We start from the raw sequence: 22194 nt of genomic DNA, 5'->3' as shown, positions 1-22194 counted from the left end.
GAGCCGAGGGGGGAGCCTGCCGCCGGGGGAGCCCCCCCCAGCAAGGCCGTGGCGCCGCGCTCCCCGCCCGCAGGGCTCCCGCGGCCGAGCGGGGCGAAGGCGCCAAACTCTTCCCCCCGCGGGCACCGTCCCGCCGGGCCTTCCCCCGCCGCTTTGTCCCCCTCAGGCGCAGGGGGGCTGAGGGGGCGCGGCGGCCCCTTCCTCACCTCCTCTGCCTCGCCCACCCCCCCTTCCCTGGCTCTCGCCCCTCGACGCCCACAGAAACGTCTCAAGCACCGAGGAACCGGGCGGGGGGGGGGGGTGCCAGGTCCCGCCGTCCCTTCACGGAGCGCGCGGCCCCTCCCCCGGGCCGGCCCCGCGCGCGCGGGCCGGCGGCGCGGGGCGCGTGCGCAGTGCGCGGGCCCCGGCGGGCGGGCGGAGCCGAGCCCGCGCCGAGCCCCGCCGCGCCGCGCCGAGCGCAGGGAGCATTGTGCGGGCGGGCGGACGGACGGACGGACGGACGCCGCGAGCAGCGCCGAGCGCCGTGTTCCCCGCTGAGGCGGCCGCCGCCGCCGCCGCCGTCGTCCACCCCCGCCCCCCCTCCCTCCCCCCCCCCCCCCGTTTCCCTCCCCCCCTTCCCCCCCCTCCCTCCGCCCCCGCCAGCAGCATGTCGGGCCGGTCGGTACGGGCCGAGACCCGGAGCCGGGCGAAGGATGATATCAAACGGGTGATGGCGGCCATCGAGAAAGTGCGCAAATGGTGAGCGGGCCGCGCCGCGCCGGGACCCCGCGCCCGCCCCCCTTCGCCCTCCCCCCCTCACCGCCGCGCCCCCCCCCTCGCCCCCCCCCTCCGTTTCCCCTCCGTTCCCCCGCGCCGTCCCCTCACGGGGCCGGGGCTCGCCGGGCGGCCGCGGGGGGCGGGGAGCCGGCGGCACCCAGAAGCCATTTCGCTCCTGCGAGTCACATGAAGGCGGCGGCGGCGTGTGAGGGCGAGAGGCGGCTCCATTGTGCGGCCGAGCCCCTTCCCCGCCGACCCCCGCCGCTCCCCGCCGACCCCCCGGCCCGCCGCACCGCGGATCCCGGGCCGGACCGGGCGGCGACGGGGGCGGGCGGGCGGCGGGTCGGGCCGGGCTCCTCCCGCCGCCCTCCCCTACAAAGGGCCCCGAGGAGCGGGCCTGGGGAAGCTCCGCCGCCGGGTCTGTGCGGAAATCGTGCTCAAAGAAGTATTTTTTTTAAAAAAACCACGTTAAAAATCCCCCCGTAAAGCGCCCGAGAGTTTATTTTTGATTATTACACATTTATTTATTTAATTTTACCTTTCAAGTTGCCGAGGTTTGCGCGTAAGCGCAGCAAACCAGAGCAGGATCGTCTCCCACAAACGCTCCGGCGGTTGTAAATCCCGAGCGGAGCAGGAGAGAGAGAGCGAGCGCGTAATTGCCGCTGGAATTTGTTTAAAATTACATAATGAAAGGTTGTACCCCAAGTGAAATAATTCCCCTTTGTTAGGCCTTAAACGTGTTTTGGCATTTTCCCGCTTTTGTCTTTTTCTGCTTTTGTTAGGAAAAATCAACATGAGGTGTTCAAACAATACAGTAAAACAGTCACTGCAATGTTCTGCACAGTCGGGCCGGGGTTTTTGGACGGGATAAAAGAGCAGTGCCAGTGTGACTCGAGAGTGAATCTTTCTTCCAGCAAGTTGACTGACTGTTCAGTTGTCTTTGTGCATGTATCTTAAAATACTTTCTTTAAACATTCGAAATCCAGGGGGAAATCCCTTGGGTTAGTATTAATCTGTATAACTCAGCTGTTTGGAGCCTGGTGAAATGAGGGGACACTTCTGTCGCAATCCACAGCTAATGCTTGGCTTTCGTTAAAAGAAGAGCGAAATACAGAATTTAAACGCGTTCGTTATTAGGGTGAAATGAATTGTTGAGTTTTAAATGGCCTTGAGCACATGAATGGGCCCGTTGGCTTGAGCCGGACAAAGAATCGGGACGTGTGTCCAATAACGCAGGGCACGAGATGGGGATTTCAAAGAATCCAGCCATTGTGCAGGGAGCCCGAGCAGCCCGAGCACCGCATTTCGGTTGGTTTCAGGAACTCTCTTCTACTCGGGTGGTGTTTTTAAGTGCTGTTTGCTGACTGGCGGGCCAGCTTTGAAGGGTCAGAACAATGTATAGCGGTGCGATGGGACTTTTGTTCAAACGGGAGCGTTGTTGGATGTGTGGGACTGTTTTGTCTGTAGGTATTTCATTCATGAGCGCGGTGTACTGCCTTTGAATCCTAGTTTGTGGATTTCAGAGAGGAGTAGAGGCAGAAGCTTGGCCATTCAACAAAATTTTTAATTTATTTTTTGACAAGGGCTCTGTGCCATCATGTCAGTTGCTATGGCTTCCTCTATAAAACAGAAATCTTACCGTGTAAATATAATTTTTTTGGGGTACGAGAGACAACTTGCTTTAAAGAGTTCCTGAACAGAATCATGCAATGTTTCTTTTGGTTATTGTCAGAAGTATTCATACAGCTTTTTGTGTGTGCGTCTCACAACTATTTACATAAACCATTTTTCTTACTTTTAAAGGAAACATAATTTGAAGGTGAATGTCATGATTCCCCCCCCAACTGCAGTCAAGTACAATGAGAAATTAGCAAAAGAGATTCAGTTTTTGTGGTCTGAATGTTTTGAGACGACTTGGCTTGTTAAGTTGAACTTTACACGCTAGCAATTCCTGCATCTTCAGAAGAGCCACATAGGCAATTTCCAAGTGTGCAGTTTCATTTGCATAATAGGAGCAATTTGTTGCCATCCACAGCTCTTCTGTGGAAATGCAGCCACTGAAGATTAAAATACTTTGCATCCAACATTTCACAGAAGAGAGTTTTCTGTGACTGGTGCGCTCGGAGCGCGGCGTGCCGAGGATGAGTAGAGAGACAGACCGAGATGGAAACTCTGGTGAGCGGACAGTGTCTCTGCCCGGCGCTTTATCGATCTGCGAAGGTGTGCAGCAGCCTTGCTGTGCAGTATTACTGAATGCCTGTGCTGCCACATCCATGAACGTGCCTATTGGAAAGCAGTTTCCATCAGTGCAGACTTTGTTCCTTAGAAAATTAGTGTTTGTTCTTAGACAGTGAACCCTTTGATGCAGGTACCCTATCTTCATGTGTGTTTGTAGAGCACCTAGCACTTCTGGTATTACTGGAACTTAGTAGTAAACAGTGAAGTTGTTACGTTTTTATCTTGAGATTAATGTAACCATATCTCCTTTGTTTAAACCACTCTCATGAATGAGCATCTATTTTCGAAAACACAAAGCACGTGTCTTACAGCATACGTGGTTGTGTTGTATTTGTGTGGGAGAAATGTTAAACTTCTGTGGCTAAGAGGGTAGTTCTACTTTTTTTTTTTTTTTTTAATAATACTTACAGTTTTTCTTTCCGTCTATTTTAAAAAATCCTCTGGGATAAATTTATCTCAATGAATTTGAAAGGTACAGGATTGGTTTTTGTCTTTGAAGATTGATGGGTATGGGTAGATTCTAAATGGTTTCTCAAGAAGAAAGAGGCAAAAACTATTGTGTCCTCAACCAGCACTAGAAAAATACTGGAAACACTCTTGTTTTATAAAAGTCTGATTTATTAAATGAAAGAAAATGCAGACACTTACTAAAAGACAAGTAGTGGGCAGGAGGCAGGCATAAGTGATAGGATGTCTGGGGAGGCAGTGAAATAATTTTCATGGGTATGTAGCACTGCTGAGTTTTTGGACAACTCTGCAAATGTTTTAAGGAGGAGATGTGGTGTGGCTTGATGGGGATAGTGCCCTGATTTAGAGAATGCACCAGGAATGAGGGTATCTCATTGTGTTGCCTTGTCCTTGAATGCATTATCTTTGCAGAAGTCTGCTGACCTTTTTCTGACCCATCAAAGCCCTAATCTAGGGATAGCCATAGCACCTTATGAAGAAGAGGTGAACCTGGACAACTGATGAAAGTATTTACAGAAAGCGTGAAGTATTTATTATGGCAGGGAACTGGCTGTAGAGCCAGACGTGACTTGGGTTGTAGCTTAAAACAAAGCATGTTGTGTAAAAGTTGAGGAGCAAAGTCACCACGGGCAATGTTACCCAGCACTACTGTTGGTTGGGATCTTTAGCTGTGGCCAGTTGGAGGGGAATTTCTAGACAATGCTGCTGTAGCTTTCTGTTCACTGTCTCCATTCAGACTTGCCTAAATATTTTTGTGTGGTATGTAATGCTCTGAGATTGAGCTTCTGCAGGTTTTGCTGCTCATGCTTCCTTCTTAAAATAGGCTTTTGCTCTGAAAAGTAGTTATAACATAGAACTCCTTAACATGATGTCTTTGGAGAAAAGCTGTTTGCTACTACTGGATTGCCACCCTAGTTTAGTCTGGCTACGTTGGCTGTGTTTGGTTTCCTGCTAAGGTTGTCCTTCAGGTAGTGGCAGTTGAAGTAAACGCACCCAGTTTATGTGCAGGGACTGTACTGAGGTACTGGAGTGGCCCAAACATGCTGTTATCATGCTTGAATTACGATATGTTTTTTCTGGCTCGTGATTATTTTTTTGAGCCAGGATATGCTGTCTGACTTCAGTGGAAGTTGGGTGTATGTTAAAGGTAGAGTTCTGTCATGCACAAGCCGTGTTTCTCTCTGCTGTAAGAAAAGGTGCTTGTTGCAACGTGGAACCTAGCAGAACTGGCTTAAAAACATGCTGGCCTGTGTAAGTTAAAGAGGACTCTTAAAATGCACCATATTTAGATAAACTCAGAGGGAAGGTGTCCTTAACTGTTAGTCTTTGTCCATTCATGCTACGTGGTATTTTATTGTATTTGCAGCGTGGTCAAGAAACACCATGTGTGTTTGGGGCTACTTCACATTAGTCACTAGACAAACATCTACATAGCAATGGGCGTGCTCTGAAAAGCAAGCCTGCGTTTCAAAAAAAAATCTTTTTTTTGTGCATCTGAGAGCACTTTTTATGTATAATAATGGCATTTTCTTTCCCATTCCCCTTTCTCCTTTGCTTGATCCCACAGGGAGGTCATAATTCTGTGATTTTCACCAAACTCTGTTGCAATGCAAGTGAGTGTGATGTGATAAATTCAGCATTATGACGTCACTTCGTGATCATCAACAGAAGATGGGGTATGTGGGAGCAAATCCTTGTGTAAATACAGATCACTGTGATAAATGATAGTCACGGTAAAAGGCCAAACAAGTGTGAAAGCCTTTTCTTGAATGATAATATATTGGCAGTAAAGGCTTTCTGTTTCTGTGCCATCAAATGTTTCTAGCACTCATTGCTGCTGCAGAAGCTGCTTTGACACTTTATGTATAAGTGTAATATACACTGTTGTGTTTGCTCACCGGTATATTACTTTATACATGGAATTTGATATTCATCTTTGGAGCTTTAGTGTTAATATACGAAATATAAATATATTGAAGAGTCTTGGGCTATTCAGAATGGGGAATTGAGTGTATAATTATGTAAGTTCTACGATATTAGTATGCCTCAGGCATAAGCACTAAAGAAGTGTTGATCCTAATGCTTACCCTATGTATCCTTGGCTGTCCTTTAAATGCTGTGCAGATATGGTTCAGAATTCTAAAATGCTTTAACATAATTTCAGATAAATGTAAGGGTTTATTTCTGTTGCATTGATTAGTCTCTGAGTTTACTACAACTAAAGTATTTAAGATACTTTTCAGTGTGGAAGATTAAAAGAAATTATAATATATATATTTTAAGTTTTGCCATTTTCCAGTGTTGTTACTCCTGAGTCATTCATGGAGGAACAGGAGAGGTTTGAAACCAGAAAAAATGATTTTTTTTGTAAAGCTGTGGAGTTTGTCAGCTAGACGTGAGCAAGTAAAGTTGATAATTGCCACATTTTTAGCTTGATTAACTCTCAGGTTGATGGTGTTCCATCGAGCACCTCTTCCAATCCACCGGTCAATATAGAGGTCAACCAATATAATATAACAGGGGACAGTGCAATAAAAAACATTGCCTAGTGATTGCTTCACAAAGGTGGAATAGAGTTACGGAGGTGGAATTCCGGTTAGGGTCTCAGGATGAGTGGGTTCAATGGCAGATCCATTTTGCAGACAGGCAAACAGTTGGAGAAACTAATGAAAGTTTCACAAGAGAATGGGCACAAGAGTTCATTAATTCCTCGTTCCTACTCCGGCATTTGGTCAGCGAGAATATGTTGTGGTTTGTGCAGCATTTAGCAAACTTATTGTTACGGGCAGCATCAGTAAATTGTCAATTCTAATTAAATGAAAAGGGAAGTCCCTGATCAGCAGGCTGGGGTGGTGTCTTTGCACAAAAGATAAAACTTGAGTGTTCAGAGTAGAAGTGGTTTTGAGGGCCTGGGGTTTTTTTTTTGGGGGGGGGTGGTGGGGTTGGTTGGTTTGATTTTTGTTTTGAAATGGAAAGGCAGTAAGTATTACAGATAATATTTGAAGCTTTATTTGCAGTAAACATCTTAAATCCTGAAGTTATTTTACCCTGTTGACCGTAAATGTCTGAAAATCATTACGTTTCTTTGTTAACAAATTTGTGTCTGTGCTGCCAATGATTTTATCAAGTTTTAGGGGAGGTTGTCTTCTTTTTTCTTGTTAATACTTTAATGGTCTTAAACCTTCAATACTGTAAATGCTTACACATGTAAAATATTTGAATAATAGCAGTGTGATGTTGGGTTTTCTTTTTAGCCAGAAGTGTTTGCAGGACTGGGATGTTGGTGTACTTCCATCACAAAATATCCTTATTCCCATTGTTGTCTGAATTACTGTGTATTGAATTCAGTAAAAAAAAAAAATCCCTATAGCTGAGGGTTATCAAAACTTAAAGTGGTACTTAAGAAGCTCAAAAGAATTAAAATGTCAGGGCTAACTTTAATACTAGAAGGAAAAAGTTACTAATATAGGTTTCCTCCTGTGTTCTACAGTCTGTCCAGTGAAGATGCTGTGTGAGGCTGCTTTGAGATGCTAACAGGTATCTTGAACTTTTGGTTTTCCAGTGCAGCATCTCTAAGTAATATTTTGCTGTAGGAGAAGACTAAAGTCTTGATTTTTTAAAAGCATTTATTCACCTTTCCCCACACCCAAAACAAAACCCCAGCTGGTTTTATGTCCATAATTTCAAAGGTTTTCTCAAGTAGAAATAAGTTTAGTTTGTCTTGTGTCCTTAAAAAAAAAAAAAAGAATTATATCATGATCATCTCTTCACAATTAAGTATGCTCTCATTATTGACATGCCCTCATCTCCACTGTCATTTTTATCACATCTAGCAGTAGAGCTCCAAATCAGCGTAAAATTGGGTTTTGACATACTTTAGCCATCTAGTGTACCCAAATGGATGTATCTAAACACATTGAGGAAGAAGTCTGCTCCAGGAAGTGTAGTGGGAAAGAAATTAATCTGAAAATTTTTTACTTTAATTAAAATATCCTTGTGGACAGATCTAAACCATCAAATTGCCATATTTAGCATTTTGTTTTGTTTTAAACAGGAAAGTGTCTCCTCTAAAGGGAAAACAAACAAGATTGGCTTTAGTAGCTAAAACAAATAGTCAGGAGGATGTTTGTGACATTTGTACAATGTGGCTGCTTTTGATTCTGGAAGCCCTTTCTAAAAATGGAGCTATCACATATATATATATTTGGAGTCACATCCAGCTTTTCCCATCCTGCAAAGAACATTTTTTTTTTTTTTTTTTTAAATCTATAACTGGGTCCCAAATCTATTATTTAAATGTGTTTTTTTCAAAAGAAAAATGCTTGAGATCTCATGCCAAATTAATTTCAGATGTTCCTGAATATTTACTGGAATTGGTCTTCGTTGTTAACTTTTAATCGATCCATTTGCAGAGCTATATTACAAACCCAGGAACCAGCAGTGGTAATCTGTGACCTGAAAACCGATCACAGAAATGTGATGAAATTTCTCTGGCATTGTGGACCTTCTTTTAATATTCTGATGTAAAGAGCTCAAGGAACGAACCCCTTAACTAAGTGTTCAGCATCCTTTCCATCTCCACACTCTGTGTCTGCGTGACGCCCTCCAGCCAGATTTCCTTCACAATTTGTCAATGTCACGACTTCACGGCTGGCTGGCAGGGGTCTGCACAGAGTGCTGTAGGTTATGCTTTTCCCCTCTGATAGCCTCAGCCTTTCCTTTCCAAGAGAGGTAGGCTCTCCAGAGTCTGAATTCTGCATCACGGCACATATTGCTACCAATAAGGCTGTTGGTTCCAAGGCTAGAATTTCTGAGCTGTCTGACAGGAGTGTTGAGTGAACGTTAAATTGCTAGCAGCAAATTTCTACCCAAAACCAAACCTCAGATGGTCAAAATACATTTAGATTTCTAATGCCATTAAACAGTTTCATGACAATCAAAACACACTGGTCTGTCTAAAACCTCTTCTTGCTCTCTAGAAACCTAAGTGAAAATCGTAGGCATTAAATCTGCATTTTCAATAGCTGTTCTTCTTAACTGTATCTTTAATCCAGATCTTATTACTGCTACTGCAGTTACTCACCTAGTCAAGTAACAGCCCTGAGAAATCTGGGGGTTAGCAGTGCTCTAACAAGTTTTTGAAATGCAGAGAACAATTTGCACAATGCAGTACTAAAGACGATGTAATAGAGATCATCCTACTTAATAGCCTATTTAAATCCTTGACAACTTACAGTAGTAGATCCCTTTCTTTTGAATCCGAAGTTTAACTTTAACTTCTCCTGCATTGTAATTTTATAGGGAGAAGAAGTGGGTGACAGTTGGCGACACATCCCTAAGGATTTACAAATGGGTACCAGTAACAGAGCCTAAAGTCGATGATGTAAGTATCCTGCAGATGTCTTGCTTTTTTCAAGTTGTAGCCACTCATGTTCAGGGAAAGTCAAAAGAAATACGCTCTCTACGCTTTGAGCCTTTAAGCTAAGACTGGTGTGGGTCTTGCAAGTGTTCGAATAGAAGAGCTGTAGGGAAAAATGTTGATCTCTACAGAAAGTGATGGTGATGGTTCAGTGGGTGGCAATCTTCCCAGAGTCAGCTTGGATCTGTTCTCAGATAACTGTTAAACTTGAAACTGGTTTTTGAAACCTTTTTCTAACATCATAACAGGAGGCAGGGAGGGAAGGTGAAGACATTGATTACTTTTCCCCTCTTTCTGTCTGATGCTTTAAAGGAAAGTAGCTGGTTTGAAGCTGTGCAAAAAATGTATTCTATCTGCATATCACTGCTGTTTTGCTCAAAAATAGGTGCAAAACACTGAAGCGAGGGTAGGAAGATCCTGTGGAACTGAGATCACTTGCATTAAGATGTCCAGCCCGAGCAGACATGCTTCTATTGTAATGTGTGTTCTCTCTTGATAAATGTTTTGTGTATGCATCATGTTTATGTTCTTAGTGTGCACTGTTCATGTGCCATGATACAAATCATGTGGCATAAAAATAAGTGTAAATATCAAAGTTGATAGGGCTTGCAAATTGTTTTTCAAAATGAAAAATGCTCTCATTTTATAAATTGAAATATTGTTATAGGGAGAAAACTAATCCATGGTACCACAGTGAATTAAAGATACAGCAGAATATTTATCCTAAGTTTGGTGCTCCTTCCTTGGGCTATCGTGTGCTTTTACTTTATTTGAAATATGAGTTAAGACCTATCTGGAAGAAAACTGTGTTAATAAATGCATAAAATTATGTTTTTTCAGACAAGACAGTGTCGGGATCTTGTCTAATTCAAAGTCCAAATTCAAGACCTATTTTTGATTAGCGTTGTTTTAACTGAGTTTGTTTCTTTCTGTACCTTTGGTTGTACCACACATTGCTGTGACTGTCAGAGTTGTGGCAAGCCTCTTGTATTCTTCCAGAGCTTGAGCAGCATCTTTGTGGAGTAAACCCTTGTGAATTGGGAAACCTTTCCTTGTTTCTTTACCAGAAACTTGTTCATTCTTTCTAGTCATCAAGTGTTTGGTCTTGATTTTATTATTTATAATACATACGGGGAAAAAGCTGTGCTATCCGAGGGAGAGGGAGATAATTAAGTTATTTAGAATATTTAGGCTTATGGCTTCTGGAAATGGTTTCCCCGCAGTTAAGGTACGTCTGGGTGATAGGTACATGGAATTTTGAAACAGAATTTTGAGTGAGTTTCTGATTGAATTTTCAAGGTGACTGGTACCTGAAGTCAGATTCTCTGTTAAGAAGGGGTTTATATAACGGCCTCTATGTGCAGAGTTTAATTGGGGGTTTTTTTGAGCTGTCATCTTTAGGTTTAGGCTCCAGATTTGCTGAAATTGGGACACTTGTTCAAGATCAGTTACTTTAGTGTCCTACAGTCGCATTCTGTTCATTGCAAGTAGAGGCTGTTGTGCAGCAGCAGTTACTGCAGGCTTGATGCTGTAAGGTTTCTGTCTTTTTGCTCTGGAAGTTCTCACAATTAAAACAAGTGCATATATTTTAAAAGAAATACCAGGTAGGGATCATCTTGGCTATTTAGTTTTGTTGTGGACATCCTTTTATATCTGATTTCATCCTGTGAAGGAGCAGACAGTATACTTGCTTTTTATTAGAATAAGAGAATGGAATCTTTTTTTACTGCTTCATGTTTCAAATGGAAGTTGTCCTTGATTTTAGTGAACACAGATTAGATTACTTACCCCCCGGCCCCCATGTTGTTCCTAAGACACTTTGACATTTCTTTGAACTAGAATTAGCTAGGCTCTTTCCTCCTACTAGTTTCGGAAGGCTGTTGTAGAACTTCACCACTTTGATGGTTAAACTTTCTTTTAAAAAAACGTTTCAGCTTAAATTGCTCGCAGTCGTTTTTCAGTATTTCTCTTACGGCAACAGTGTCCTTTTTACCTTAAAAAAAAAAAAAGCTCACAACCAAATCTGGGAGAGATTATGTCCCCTCTGAACTTTCATTTTGCAAAGGTAAAGAAGTCCATGTGTTTTCACCTTTTTCACATATTAGGGAATAAAGTCTGGCTTCTCTGATGTAAAAATACAGTTTAAAAATAAGCTTAATAATCGATTTGAAACAGATGGAAAAGTCCTTCTAGATATCACTTGTTGAATTTTTTATGCAGTTCTAGACAACATTTGATTGTGATTTTAGTTCCTCCCCTTGTTGGAGGACGCTGTCTTACCCGAATGGATGGGTTGTTGAGTGTTCTTCCTAGAGTCAGGTTTTTAATTGTCTTCTCAGCAGGCACGCAGGATCCTCCAAAAGCAGTGCAGCTGGCTCTTTCTCCTGTGAGACTGATTACGTCACCTCTTAATTGAAAATGCTGCATCCCTTAGCAGACGCAGATTTTCCACGTGATGGATGCCACTGTCTCTTCCTTTGTTTTAATGCTTGCAGTCCATACTGTTTTTTGGTCATGAGCATGTTGTGACCTATTGTTCATGTAGGACTGTCTTGCTTGTGCTCTCTGTTTTAGGCCAATCTGATTTTTCTTAATCCATCTTTTAGTTTTAATGAAGAAACAGCATTAGTTGTAGAGAAGGAGGAGGTCTCTGCAGTGTTGGTCATTGAGAAAGAGGTAAAAAGCTGTCTCTTTTAGTGTTAAAATTCTAGATCTGGTACCATTGCTGTTGTGCATGCGTGCATATTGTCTAGGTGTATTCTACAAGCTTTCTCCTATGAGAATACACTGAGTTTTGTAGCGGTGTGTTGATATGTATAAACCATACAGTGAGCAGAATTCCGAGCTCAGAAATAGGGTATTTTCATTAATCTTAGCCCTGCCTCTGATCAGCAATGTTCTTCCTTTTTCCTGGTGTAGCAGAGATTCGTTTGACCTTGCTTTTGTAGCTCTTTGAACGGAGTACAAAGTTAGCAGCCAGCACCTCCCAAGTTCTCTGACTCAGTTTCCACAAGCCATTTAATCATCGTGCCTCAGATTCCCTGTTTGCAGACTGAGGGGTATTATTGAGAACTTTTGTACCTTTTACAAAAATTGTGCAGTTGTTTGAAGATGAAAAACATGTCTAAGTGCTGACTGTTATTAGAATTTCTGGATAAAACCCCTATATATCCTAGTGTTTTGTGTCATGAAGAATACAATTAGAAAAACAGCCCTGCAGTTATTGGGACTAGGGCATTATTGATAATGTCAGTTGTTATTACAGTGGCTTTATTTCTCACTTGAAATGGAGAGAGATGCTTACAGAAGTAACAAGCCGGAAGGGTTTTACATTGCAACATGGATTTCTCTTCATGGTGATAGTCTCATTTGTTTGCGGTACCTTTTGTTTTTCAGAAAAATAAGAATAAGAAAAAAGGCAAAGATGAAAAATGTGGCTCGGAAGTGACCACTCCAGAGAACAGCTCCTCTCCAGGGATGATGGACATGCATGGTGAGTGGGAGAAGGTCAGCCCCAATTACCCTGCTATGAAGGTATAAGCTGACAGTGTCAGATGCTCCGTCACTGAGATGTATGGACAGCATGATTAAGTCAAAGTGAAAACAGCATCAGATACTTACTTAGGTCTTTGGACGTCTCTTCTGTGGGTGTACTAACAGTTGTTTAAATGCCATTTTTATCCGGGCTGTGTGTGGGGAAAAGATTGTTAGTGGAGCTCAATATGAAAATAAAAATAGAAACATCTACCATTCCAAATACTCCATTCAGGTGAAGTAGTGACTCCGTCGGGTTTGCTGCTTGAAGAACCAAAAGACCCCCCAAAGCCTCAGCAGCACCTACTGTAATTTGTGTGGGTTTTGTACTTTTTAGCTCTGTAGGTGATTCAGGTCAGAAGAATTCTGTAAGAGCCAAGAAAATGAGCTCTGGCTCTGTGGGGTCTTCCTTCTGCTTCAGCTTGATGAAATCAACGGGTTAAGAAGCATTTTTTTGCTTGCCAGTCAGGCACTATTTTTTAATTTTTTTTTTTTTTTTTAGTGTGAACTGTTGAGTGTTAATTACAGAGGAGCTTGCACAGCTCAGCTCTTGTTTCCATTTTTTACTTTCTAGGTGTTTGGATAACAATTATGGCTGAGAATGAAGCACTGTTTGAACTGATAAGAAGGGATCACTTTTTAGTGGGTTGTAAATTTTTCCCTTCAGTTTTATTTGCATTTGTATTGCCTCCTGGTTATTTTTTGCAGCCTTCGCATCAAATATGGTCTTGCAACTAAACAACTGAGCAGGATTTTCAGATCTGGATTAATTTTTCATCTGATTCAAACTTCTTAGCTTTTGCCTTGGTCAGATCATTTAATTTTCTTAAATCTTGTTTCTCCTATCCATGAAGTGAATATACTACTTGCTTTTTTATCATATATCTCTTGTGTTTTTAAGCCATACTGTACAATTTTATGATAAACTTAATCTGGTCTGACTTCAGCTGCTCTGACAAGAGATGGTCCCATCACCAGCTCTTTGTTTCTGAACTCCTTTGGATGTAGTGATTGTACAGATGCAGAGAGAGGCAGATGGACTTGCATGCTAGTAATTCAAATTATAAGGGTCCTCTGGGTTAGTTTTCTTCAGGGAGCAGAAGCTTCCCTTTTGGTTACCCGTGATTGTGAGACTGTCTTAAAGATGACAGGATGTTGCACCCTGCTGCAATCCATAAAATATTAGCTGAGATACTTAACCACTCTCTGGTTGTCACAGGAGTAGGGTACAGGCAGAATATTTCCTGTTAACTACAGAGACGTGGTCTGTACTGCAGAAAGTTACTGCGGTCCAAGTTTTTGGAGGCTGGAAAATATTCTGGACAATCATCACTTAGAAACTATCGATATTGGGACTAGGTGTTACATTTTGCCTTGATGGGGATTTGTTGGGGCTTTTTTTGTTGTGGGTTTGAGGTTTTTTTTGACCTTTGGGACACACTTCAAAAACTGTCTGCTCATCTGAACATTGTAGTGATGGGTGTTTGTAAATCTGCAGCATGAACACTTAATGAGCTAAACTTAAATGTTATATGAACTACAAAATGAGACTGTTGCTTCAGCTGATCTGTTTTACTCATATTACAAAATTCTGGTTTCTTCTTGAAGAAGTCTTGGTTTTATTGTATAACACTAGAGCATTTTTTGTTAAGTTTTCTGATTTTTAGTTATCTGCTAGAAAACTCCTGTATTACAGCATAGGCTGCAAGACCAAAATTGTGGTGGTGTAGAAAAAAAGTTAGTCAGCATGTTAGTCTAAATGCTTGGACTTGATCCCCACCAAGCTAGACTATATCGTGTTATGAGGCAGTAATGCAGGAAAAATAGGTTAGAATTAAGATGTGCTTTTTATCTTCTCAAATGAGACCTTCTTGTTTTCAACTCTTTTGTTAACAGATGACAATAGCAACCAGAGTTCAATAGCTGATGCTTCTCCAATAAAACAAGAAAACAGTAGTAATTCAAGTCCAGCACCAGAACAGAACTTGGCAACACAAGCAGACGGCACTGAAGTCAAGTCTGACGAAACTCAGACAGAAGCAAAGGAGCAGCCTGGTTCAGAAGGTAAGCTGAAAAGACCATCTTCAAAGTCAAACAAAAAATGCTATTCTTCAGTGTATCATTTATTTCCTTATCCGTTTTAAGAACTGGATAATAACAGTTTAAAATAAATGGGTTTTGAATTCTCAGCATTTATATGAAAATGGGCCATAATCTCTCTGGCCTACTGGTGTTCCTTCCGTACAACTGGAAAGGTCAGATTGACATTCAGGGTCTTTTCAGAGAGGAAACAAAAAAAATACTTGGTTTATTGTTGTCATAATCTCAGTCTTGAAATAATTTAAAATCATCTTTAAAATGGCTGCTACCATGTAATCATACAAATCCTGGAAAGTATTACTTTTGTAGATCTGTGAATGTTCATTATCTAGTGTGAAAGTAGAGTTGAGATACTTTGAAATTATTTTTTTAATTGTGTAAACTTCAGCGTAAGCTTTCTTTTTTTCTTAACCCTGCTAGTTATTTATTCAAAAGTTAGCTCTGAATTCTGTCCTAATTATCTGGAAGTGTTACAGTTATTGTACTGGAGTTGTGCACAGATTAAAAATACATATGGGTCAAGAGATTGTTCTGAACCTCACTCTTTAAATGGTATTTTGGGTAATTGAAACATGCTCTGTATTTATATTCTTGGGAAGATAACTTTCTTCATCCTATTATAACAGATAAAAAATGTCCTTAACACCATTCTGATGGTTTGGTTGCAGAATTCTTCCCATAGCAAAGCAATTAAATTATGTGCTCCTGATTTAGTTCTTAGCTCAGTAGATCCAGTAACCAATTTAAATTTAGAGCTTTATCTTGGTAATACCAGAATGGTTAAGTATGTTAAATGTGGCCACTGTTAATTGGGGTTAAAATTGTCACCAAATTGAAATAAATCAGAACGTCATATCCTTCAAGAGAAGTCTCAACTAGCATATTTCGTCACAGTAAATGATTTACTCCTAGGTCTAATATTGCCTGAACCTGCTTGTGTGAAGTTGTTACATAGCATACATGCTCCCTGGACTAAATTTAGGTTCAGGGAAAATCATACCAAGTTCTCTGGATTAGTTCCAGAGCCAGTTACTGGGAGAAGTAATGGCAAACCCCCCCTGCTATTAATGTGGTTTTTTTTCCGATTGGTTGTATGCCGTGTTTAAATATTTGTTAAATAGTTATTTAACTACTGAAGTGTTACGATCAAATAAACCCCGGGAGCTGTGACGTTATTCCACTGGATAGGGTTAATGACCTTGTAAGTCTGTTGTATGTTACTACACTGAAATCAGGGAGGTTCCTTGAAGCTAGGGGACAGTTTGAGTGGTCAGAACTGCCTAACGTGGACTTCTCAAAGAAAACAGATGGATTTGGAACATTTTGCTTTGTAAACAAGGCGTTTCAGGCATCGGAATAGCTTGGGGCAGTTTAAACTATGGGTGCCCTTGCCCAGAGAGCTGTCAGCAGTGATGGAAGAGAAGGCAGCAGCGAGGAGCTGCCCATTGTGGAAGTTGCTCTTAAGCGTGTTTTTGTCATGGGGAGATGGGCACAGCACAGAGCACTCCCTGCTCAGGTTGCAGTATATGCTGAGACACATACAACAGAAATTGAAATTCCTTCTGACACTAGGGACTTGTTTCTCTATCAGTACGAACATGCTTTTCTGGTGAGACATGGAAGGAAGATGATTCTGTCCGAGTTTGCTGAATATGATCTTTGAGGCTGCTCATCGCAGGCATCACTTTATCCTGAATTCAGTCAGAGAAACTTTCAGAAATGCTTGTGATGCATTTTATACAGTCCACCACAAAAATACCCATTACTTGCTGGTTTTGTCATCTTCATTAAGCAAAGTTGTCCAAAAAAAAATTTTGATCTTGCATTTCTCTTCATCTGGAATAAATTTATATGTTTCTTGGGTCAGAGACCTGTGGAGAGATCACTTTATAAAATGACTCCCTGTGTACTTCTGAGAATTCATTCAAGTCAAAAAGGATTTTTAAATGAGGTGAAGGAAAGAATGGGTTCCAGTCCTTCCACTGTTCTTGATGTGGGTACTGAAGGAAATATAACTGACCTTTTACAGCAGAGGAGTTCGGGTTTGTGTGGTGGTTTTTGTTTGTTTGTTTTGTGATTTTTTTTTTTTTGTTGTTGATTCTGGGCTTCTGGCCATACTGTGTTAAACTTCCAGGGATCTTTAACCTGTAAAGACATTTTAAGTGCCTTCATCCTGTCTTTGAGTGAATGAGTGCTTTAACCCCAAGTCCTTTATAAGTCTTGCTTTGAGAGAGAGAGAGAGAAGGGTTTAAAAAACCAAACAAAACCCAAAAACATTGGTTTACCAGGAAGCAGGTAAGAGCTGTAACAAGCTTCAAGACTTCTTCACAAGTATACACCAGAATTAATATCTTAAAAATAGTATCAAACAAAAAAAAGTGGATTTTAAATATATGGTTGAATTTTGATTCAGATAAGTTTACTCTCTTTCCGTAGCTACATGGGTTTAGGTTCATTAGTTATCACAATTCAGCCAGTTTTGTAGCTGCCTTTTACTTCTGGTTTGAAGCGAGTTTCCTTGCGGTCAGTCCCTTTGCAAAGCTCATGTTGAAACTTGTTTGCTAGTAGTGTTGACACCGTTCCATTGCGAGGTGTGATGGAGCTTGGCTCCCCCTAGGGACTGATCCCAGCAAGTGTGTGCTGCCAGCAGCGAGAAGGCAAAGGTTCTTCTCCACAGGCAGCAGCCAGTGGTTTTGGTCCTGGAGTTTGAGCTTTTAATTCATTATATTCCTACTGTTATGTATGGCATCGTTAATGGTTACACGTGGGTGACATTTTATGTGTTTGGGATGTTGTCGATGAGAAAACATCCTAAAAGCTCCTGCTGAATGCTTTCATTTGATTGTTTAAAATTATTTCTTGACATTTCAGATACCTCTGATGAACAGAATTCACAGTCTTCAATGGAAAATTCCATGAATAGTTCAGAGAAAGCAGAAATTCAGTCCTCTGGAGAAAATGATATAATTACAGAGGCATCTAAAAACTCTCAGGTAACTTTTAAGTGCAAAAGCCCAATTACTTGGAATTTGGAAAAGAGTATTTTTACCGAAAAGGAAGTGTAAGGAGGACAGTTGTGTATTTAGACTCATTTCCGAAGGTGAGGACAGTAAAGCAGCTGTAGAGTATTGTACGTGTATCTGGTTTTGTGGTTAATTAGAGCGGCCTCTTGCATTTCACAGCATTTGGGCAGTAAGACTTAGATAGGTTTACTAAACCAGTCTGTGTTAGTTTTGTAAGGAAATATCAAAATTTCACGTTAATAAATTGCTTGGATCTAACCTACTGGACAGGCCCCTTTGAGGACCATTGAAATGTAAAGTACCTTCTATAAAAGTTAATGCATGTAGCAGTTAGGGAAGTTAATTTTTGTAGAATCAGTGGACCAGATGTTTGGATGTTTACTCACTGGGATAGTGAAAAATTCTGGGTGGGTGGGAGAAGGAAATTATCCTTACATTTGTCCCCCTCACGCCGAGATGCTCAGGCAGAGCACTGCTCAGTCCATTGGTTTTCCTCGTGGGTGGTTGGCTTGTTTTGGGGCACACCTTGTGCTTTCCAAACCTGGCGTGTTCTGTCCTGTAGAGATTGCTTTGGCTACAGCAGGGGAAATTTCGTGTGCACTTGGTGTGGCTCGTTGCTCAGGTGTGGAGCTGAGGGAAGTCGGGGTATAACCATGCATCAAGGCCTTTGCTTGGAATATTCACCGTGGTCTTTAGCCCGGAACTAGAATTTTGCCCTTTGTCTGTAGATGAGAAGAAGTGTAAAGATGTTGAGGTAAGATGGAAGTAGAGGAGTGATTTCAGGAAGCAAATGCACTTGGTCGTGTCATTCTTGCATCCAGGGATGCTTTGTATTTTACAAATGATGCGCCAGGGAATTTGATCATGCTTTTTTGTGTGATGTTTATGGTGCCTGAAATTCAGTGCAATAACATGGTTGTTTTTCTTTTCCCCCTCATTAAGGACTCTGAAGGAGTGCCACCTTCTAAAAAGATGAAAGTAGAGGCTTCCCAACAAAATGTTGAAGAGATTTAGACTATAGATTTTTTTCTGGTCAGTTTTTATGTAAGGTACATCAGTGGGCTTAATTATAGAACAACCTTACTTAAGCATCTTCTCTTGGATGAGGACAGAACTCCTAACTTTTCAAGTTACCAAGCAAAAATCCAAGAAAGCCTAACAAAGGTTTTAACTTCTCAGACACTGAAAACTTTTTCCTGTGAAACAAACATTGAGAACTTTTAAGTTACTGTCTCTGAAATGGTTGGAGTAAACAACTCAGGAGGGGTCTACGCACTGTTTCTAAAGTCAAAATTACAATTATGTTGCTGCTGTATTTTTTTTTTTTTTTTCATTTCTCTATTTAACATTGTAAGATATTTAAGGATGGTACAGGTCAGGTATTAGCTTTCATGTGAAGTTCATTGTTCTGGCGTGATGTCTGCTTTTGTTTTGTGCCTTGTGTTCTGAAAACAGTGCTAACTTTTAAAAGTTGTTTTGCAACTGTCTCCTTTGCAAAGTGGCCTATGTTTGTATAATGCCATGTAGTAAGGCTTTTTCTTTTTTCTTTTTTTTTCTTTTTTGTTCGGGGTTTTTTGTTTTGTTTTTAATTTTTAAATCCCTGGTGCTTAAATTTTTAACAAATACAGATCAGGAAGCCATTTTCACTCTTGGAGTCCAAGGAGAAAAAGGAGCTTGATATTTTATTTTAGCAGCTATAGTGGAGATCTTTTATTGAATGCATGGCATTCGCAACTGTAAATTTGGTCTTCTAAATACTTAACTTCATCAGAAGTTAACATGATCTGTTTACCATTTGTAGTCCAGATCTGAATATATACTATAATACAGCAGTTAAAATACTTACGTATTAGGTCCAGATCTCTGTACTGGGTACAACTTGCTTTACAAGAAAAGTTCCACTATGTATATAAATAGGGTCAAAGGGATTGATGCACAGTGAATTTATTTTCAATTGGTCTTTTTTAATATCATGTGTTCACTGAACTGGATTTCATTGTACTGTTTCTTTATAAGATGTTTACTTCTATGTTCCAGGTTAATACTGTATTTGGGGTTTCTTTTTTTTTCTTTCAGCAAGTCTTGTAAATAAGCCTTGTTGTTTCCATAGTCCCTACATCGTTAGAAATGGTCCTTTTTTTCCAATTACGTTGAAGTGTGCTGACGCTAAACTCGATTGAAAGGCACAATGTGCAACTCCCTTCAAATTGGTGGCACGTAGGAGTGCAGAACCATCTGCATCAGGTCACGGGGCCTGATCTTACAGTGGGCTTTGTACTTCCAGGGTGAGCTCCCAGTCACAAATACCCGGTGTCGGTGGGAACCGCTGGTTTCTCACTTGAGTACAGACACACACGTGCATACGTACTCACATGCGTGTTGCTGGATCAGGCCCTTAGTCTGTCTTCACTTTGTGTGGGAGATGGAACTTGTAATTTAAAAGATGATCTCACAGCTACGAAAATGGTTGCATATAGTTTGTAAGCTAAGAACTGTAAATACTTTTTTAAATGAAAAAAAGAAAATTTGCTTCCAGTTGATACATTTTTCATAATTAACTCTTCATTAAGCTTATTTATTTCTGAATTCTCCAATAGTGAAAATGGCTTGCACTTAGACTACTGCGTTGCGTTTGCAATTACCACTTTATTAAGAAATATGAGGGGGAAGTGGGGGGAGGGAATAAAGGGAGGGAGGAGTGGGGAGCCAATACTGACCTTCCATAAGATGTTTGTAGGTTTGAACTCCAAATAACATATGACATTCAGTTTCGGAACTTTTCCTTTCTGTTGGAATAAAACTTTTTGGATTTTAACTGAATAAAATTTGATTGCAAATCATTCATGAAAACAGTGTGCTCCCTAATAAGTTTTTGGGATTTCTGGTCTGATCATGAAGTCCATTAACATTCTGAAAATAAGGAAATGAGGAGCCAAAAAACTATATTTGCACAATATATGCAATGAAACGGTAGAATTCTCTCTTGAATTGTGTGTATGCCTAAAATGTGGATAACTGGTCAATGACGATTGATTTGTATGTATATTACATTCAGATTTAAGTGATATTTTGTGAGAAGTTCTATTGATATATTAAATGGGCAAATCTAGAAAGATTCAAACTTAAAAATATTTTTGATTTACTAACTTTCTGTTGTTTTTAATGCTAAAACAAAACAAATCTGATGCCACCTTTGACAAGTAGTCATGTTTACTAATCCCTATCTTCAGGTGCATCGCAGCAAGTTTTTAATTTTGTAGACTTTCCAAGGGAGTAAATAGACTTTTCATTTAGAAACTAATTCCTGTACTTTAGGAAGAAATAAAATATATAAATAGCACTAAAAATACCTCAAATTTTTCATTAGATAGAAGCATTTATTGGCATTATTGACATCAACAGGTTTAATTATAAACTTCCTTTTCTCTCCTGTGGCTTCTGCTCAGAACTGTTCATTGTTCTGTGGCTTACAAGACAAGGCATCATAACCATATTCCTAGAGGCTTTATTTCAAAAGTAGTAATGCTTTATTTACAGCTTATACAGAATACATTCAGAACTTTTTTTTAAAACCAGAGATTCTAGTGACAACAGACAACTGAACAAGCAGATAGATTTGGGTTCCTTAGACCCGTTATTGTCAGTCTCTAAGGGAAGAGACTTTGACATTATCTGGTATGAAGAAATCCAAAATAGTGTATAAGACTGTTATTAGTCTTTTTTTGAAGTGCCTGATAACATTTATGGGCCAACAGATGTGATTAAACACATTTTAATGCCAGAAAGTACAGATGGGACCAAACCAGAACATCAAATTCAAATCGACCTGAGGTTTGAAAGCAGATCTAAATCCAGCTTTTTTTGGCTTGGACCTATCTCTACCAGAAACTTGTTTTATGAACTCACTGTAAAAGGGTTTATTGAAAGCATTCAGACGTGGAGCAGAAGGAGAGATGTAATTTTCTTCAAGATGACTGAAAGTTCTCATACAGCTAATGTTTTAGAAATAGTGCAAATATCAAGAAGTGCTTCCGTGCTACAATGCTGAATGTTGGAGCTTCAGTTACAAATAAATACAAAAAAAAAAAAAGGAAAAAAAAAAAAACAAAGAAAAAAAAAAACCTAGAAGCAAGCAAGTAAATTAGCTGAGTTTGTGGAACACGTGGGAAGGCCTTCCGAATAAACGATTTACTCAGCCAAACATTTTATAGCAGAACTATTCCTTGGAATTTTTATGCTTGGGAAAGTAGTTGTTAAACATTCCAAAAAGTGCTGGCACTTACAAAACAACAAAAAATAATCAACAAGGCAGTATAAAATATTGGGTTTGGGTGGCTATCTTCATACATAAACATTGTCATGTTTTGGAATGTTCTTTATATCTAAGGGCCTGTTAGAAGGTGTAAAGAATTTTGTTTTCTTCAATACCTAATCGTTTTCCATCTTATGATTTGTGTGTGTGTGTGTTGTACAGCAGTATAATTTTTCACTTATTTATTCCATCGGTAGTTATGGTTTGTACAATGTACAATGGTTTCATTTCAAAAATAAAATAAAAAATCACAACATGAATGCTGTGTGAATAATTTTTATCAAGAAACTTAACTCTCAGTTTGTTTTTTTAAAATTTACAATAAATTTCTGTTTTTATAAATG

The 22194-nt window shown here is 40.4% G+C and overlaps 1 protein-coding gene across 2 annotated transcripts; it reads left to right on the top strand.

The window, feature by feature from the left end:
- The first annotated feature begins 441 nt into the window (after window positions 1-441).
- On the top strand, window positions 442-20199 carry BCL7A (BAF chromatin remodeling complex subunit BCL7A). Of its 2 annotated transcripts, XM_074921013.1 has the most exons (7): window positions 660-738; window positions 5030-5138; window positions 8764-8845; window positions 12278-12374; window positions 14312-14479; window positions 17387-17508; window positions 18481-20199. In XM_074921013.1, the coding sequence occupies exons 2-7, from the start codon at window positions 5104-5106 to the stop codon at window positions 18550-18552; spliced, it is 576 nt and encodes a 191-aa protein (XP_074777114.1). In that variant the 5' UTR covers window positions 660-738; window positions 5030-5103; the 3' UTR covers window positions 18553-20199. The 2 variants fall into 2 exon arrangements, with proteins under 2 accessions (XP_074777113.1, XP_074777114.1); XM_074921012.1 differs by lacking the exon at window positions 5030-5138 and having other exon boundaries at window positions 442-738.
- Window positions 20200-22194: the final 1995 nt, after the last annotated feature.

The sequence above is a fragment of the Athene noctua genome, chromosome 17, assembly GCF_965140245.1.
Source record: "Athene noctua chromosome 17, bAthNoc1.hap1.1, whole genome shotgun sequence".
Lineage (NCBI taxonomy): Eukaryota > Metazoa > Chordata > Aves > Strigiformes > Strigidae > Athene > Athene noctua.
Note: the sequence above shows the minus strand (reverse complement) of the source record. Positions and strands in the feature narration are given on the sequence as shown.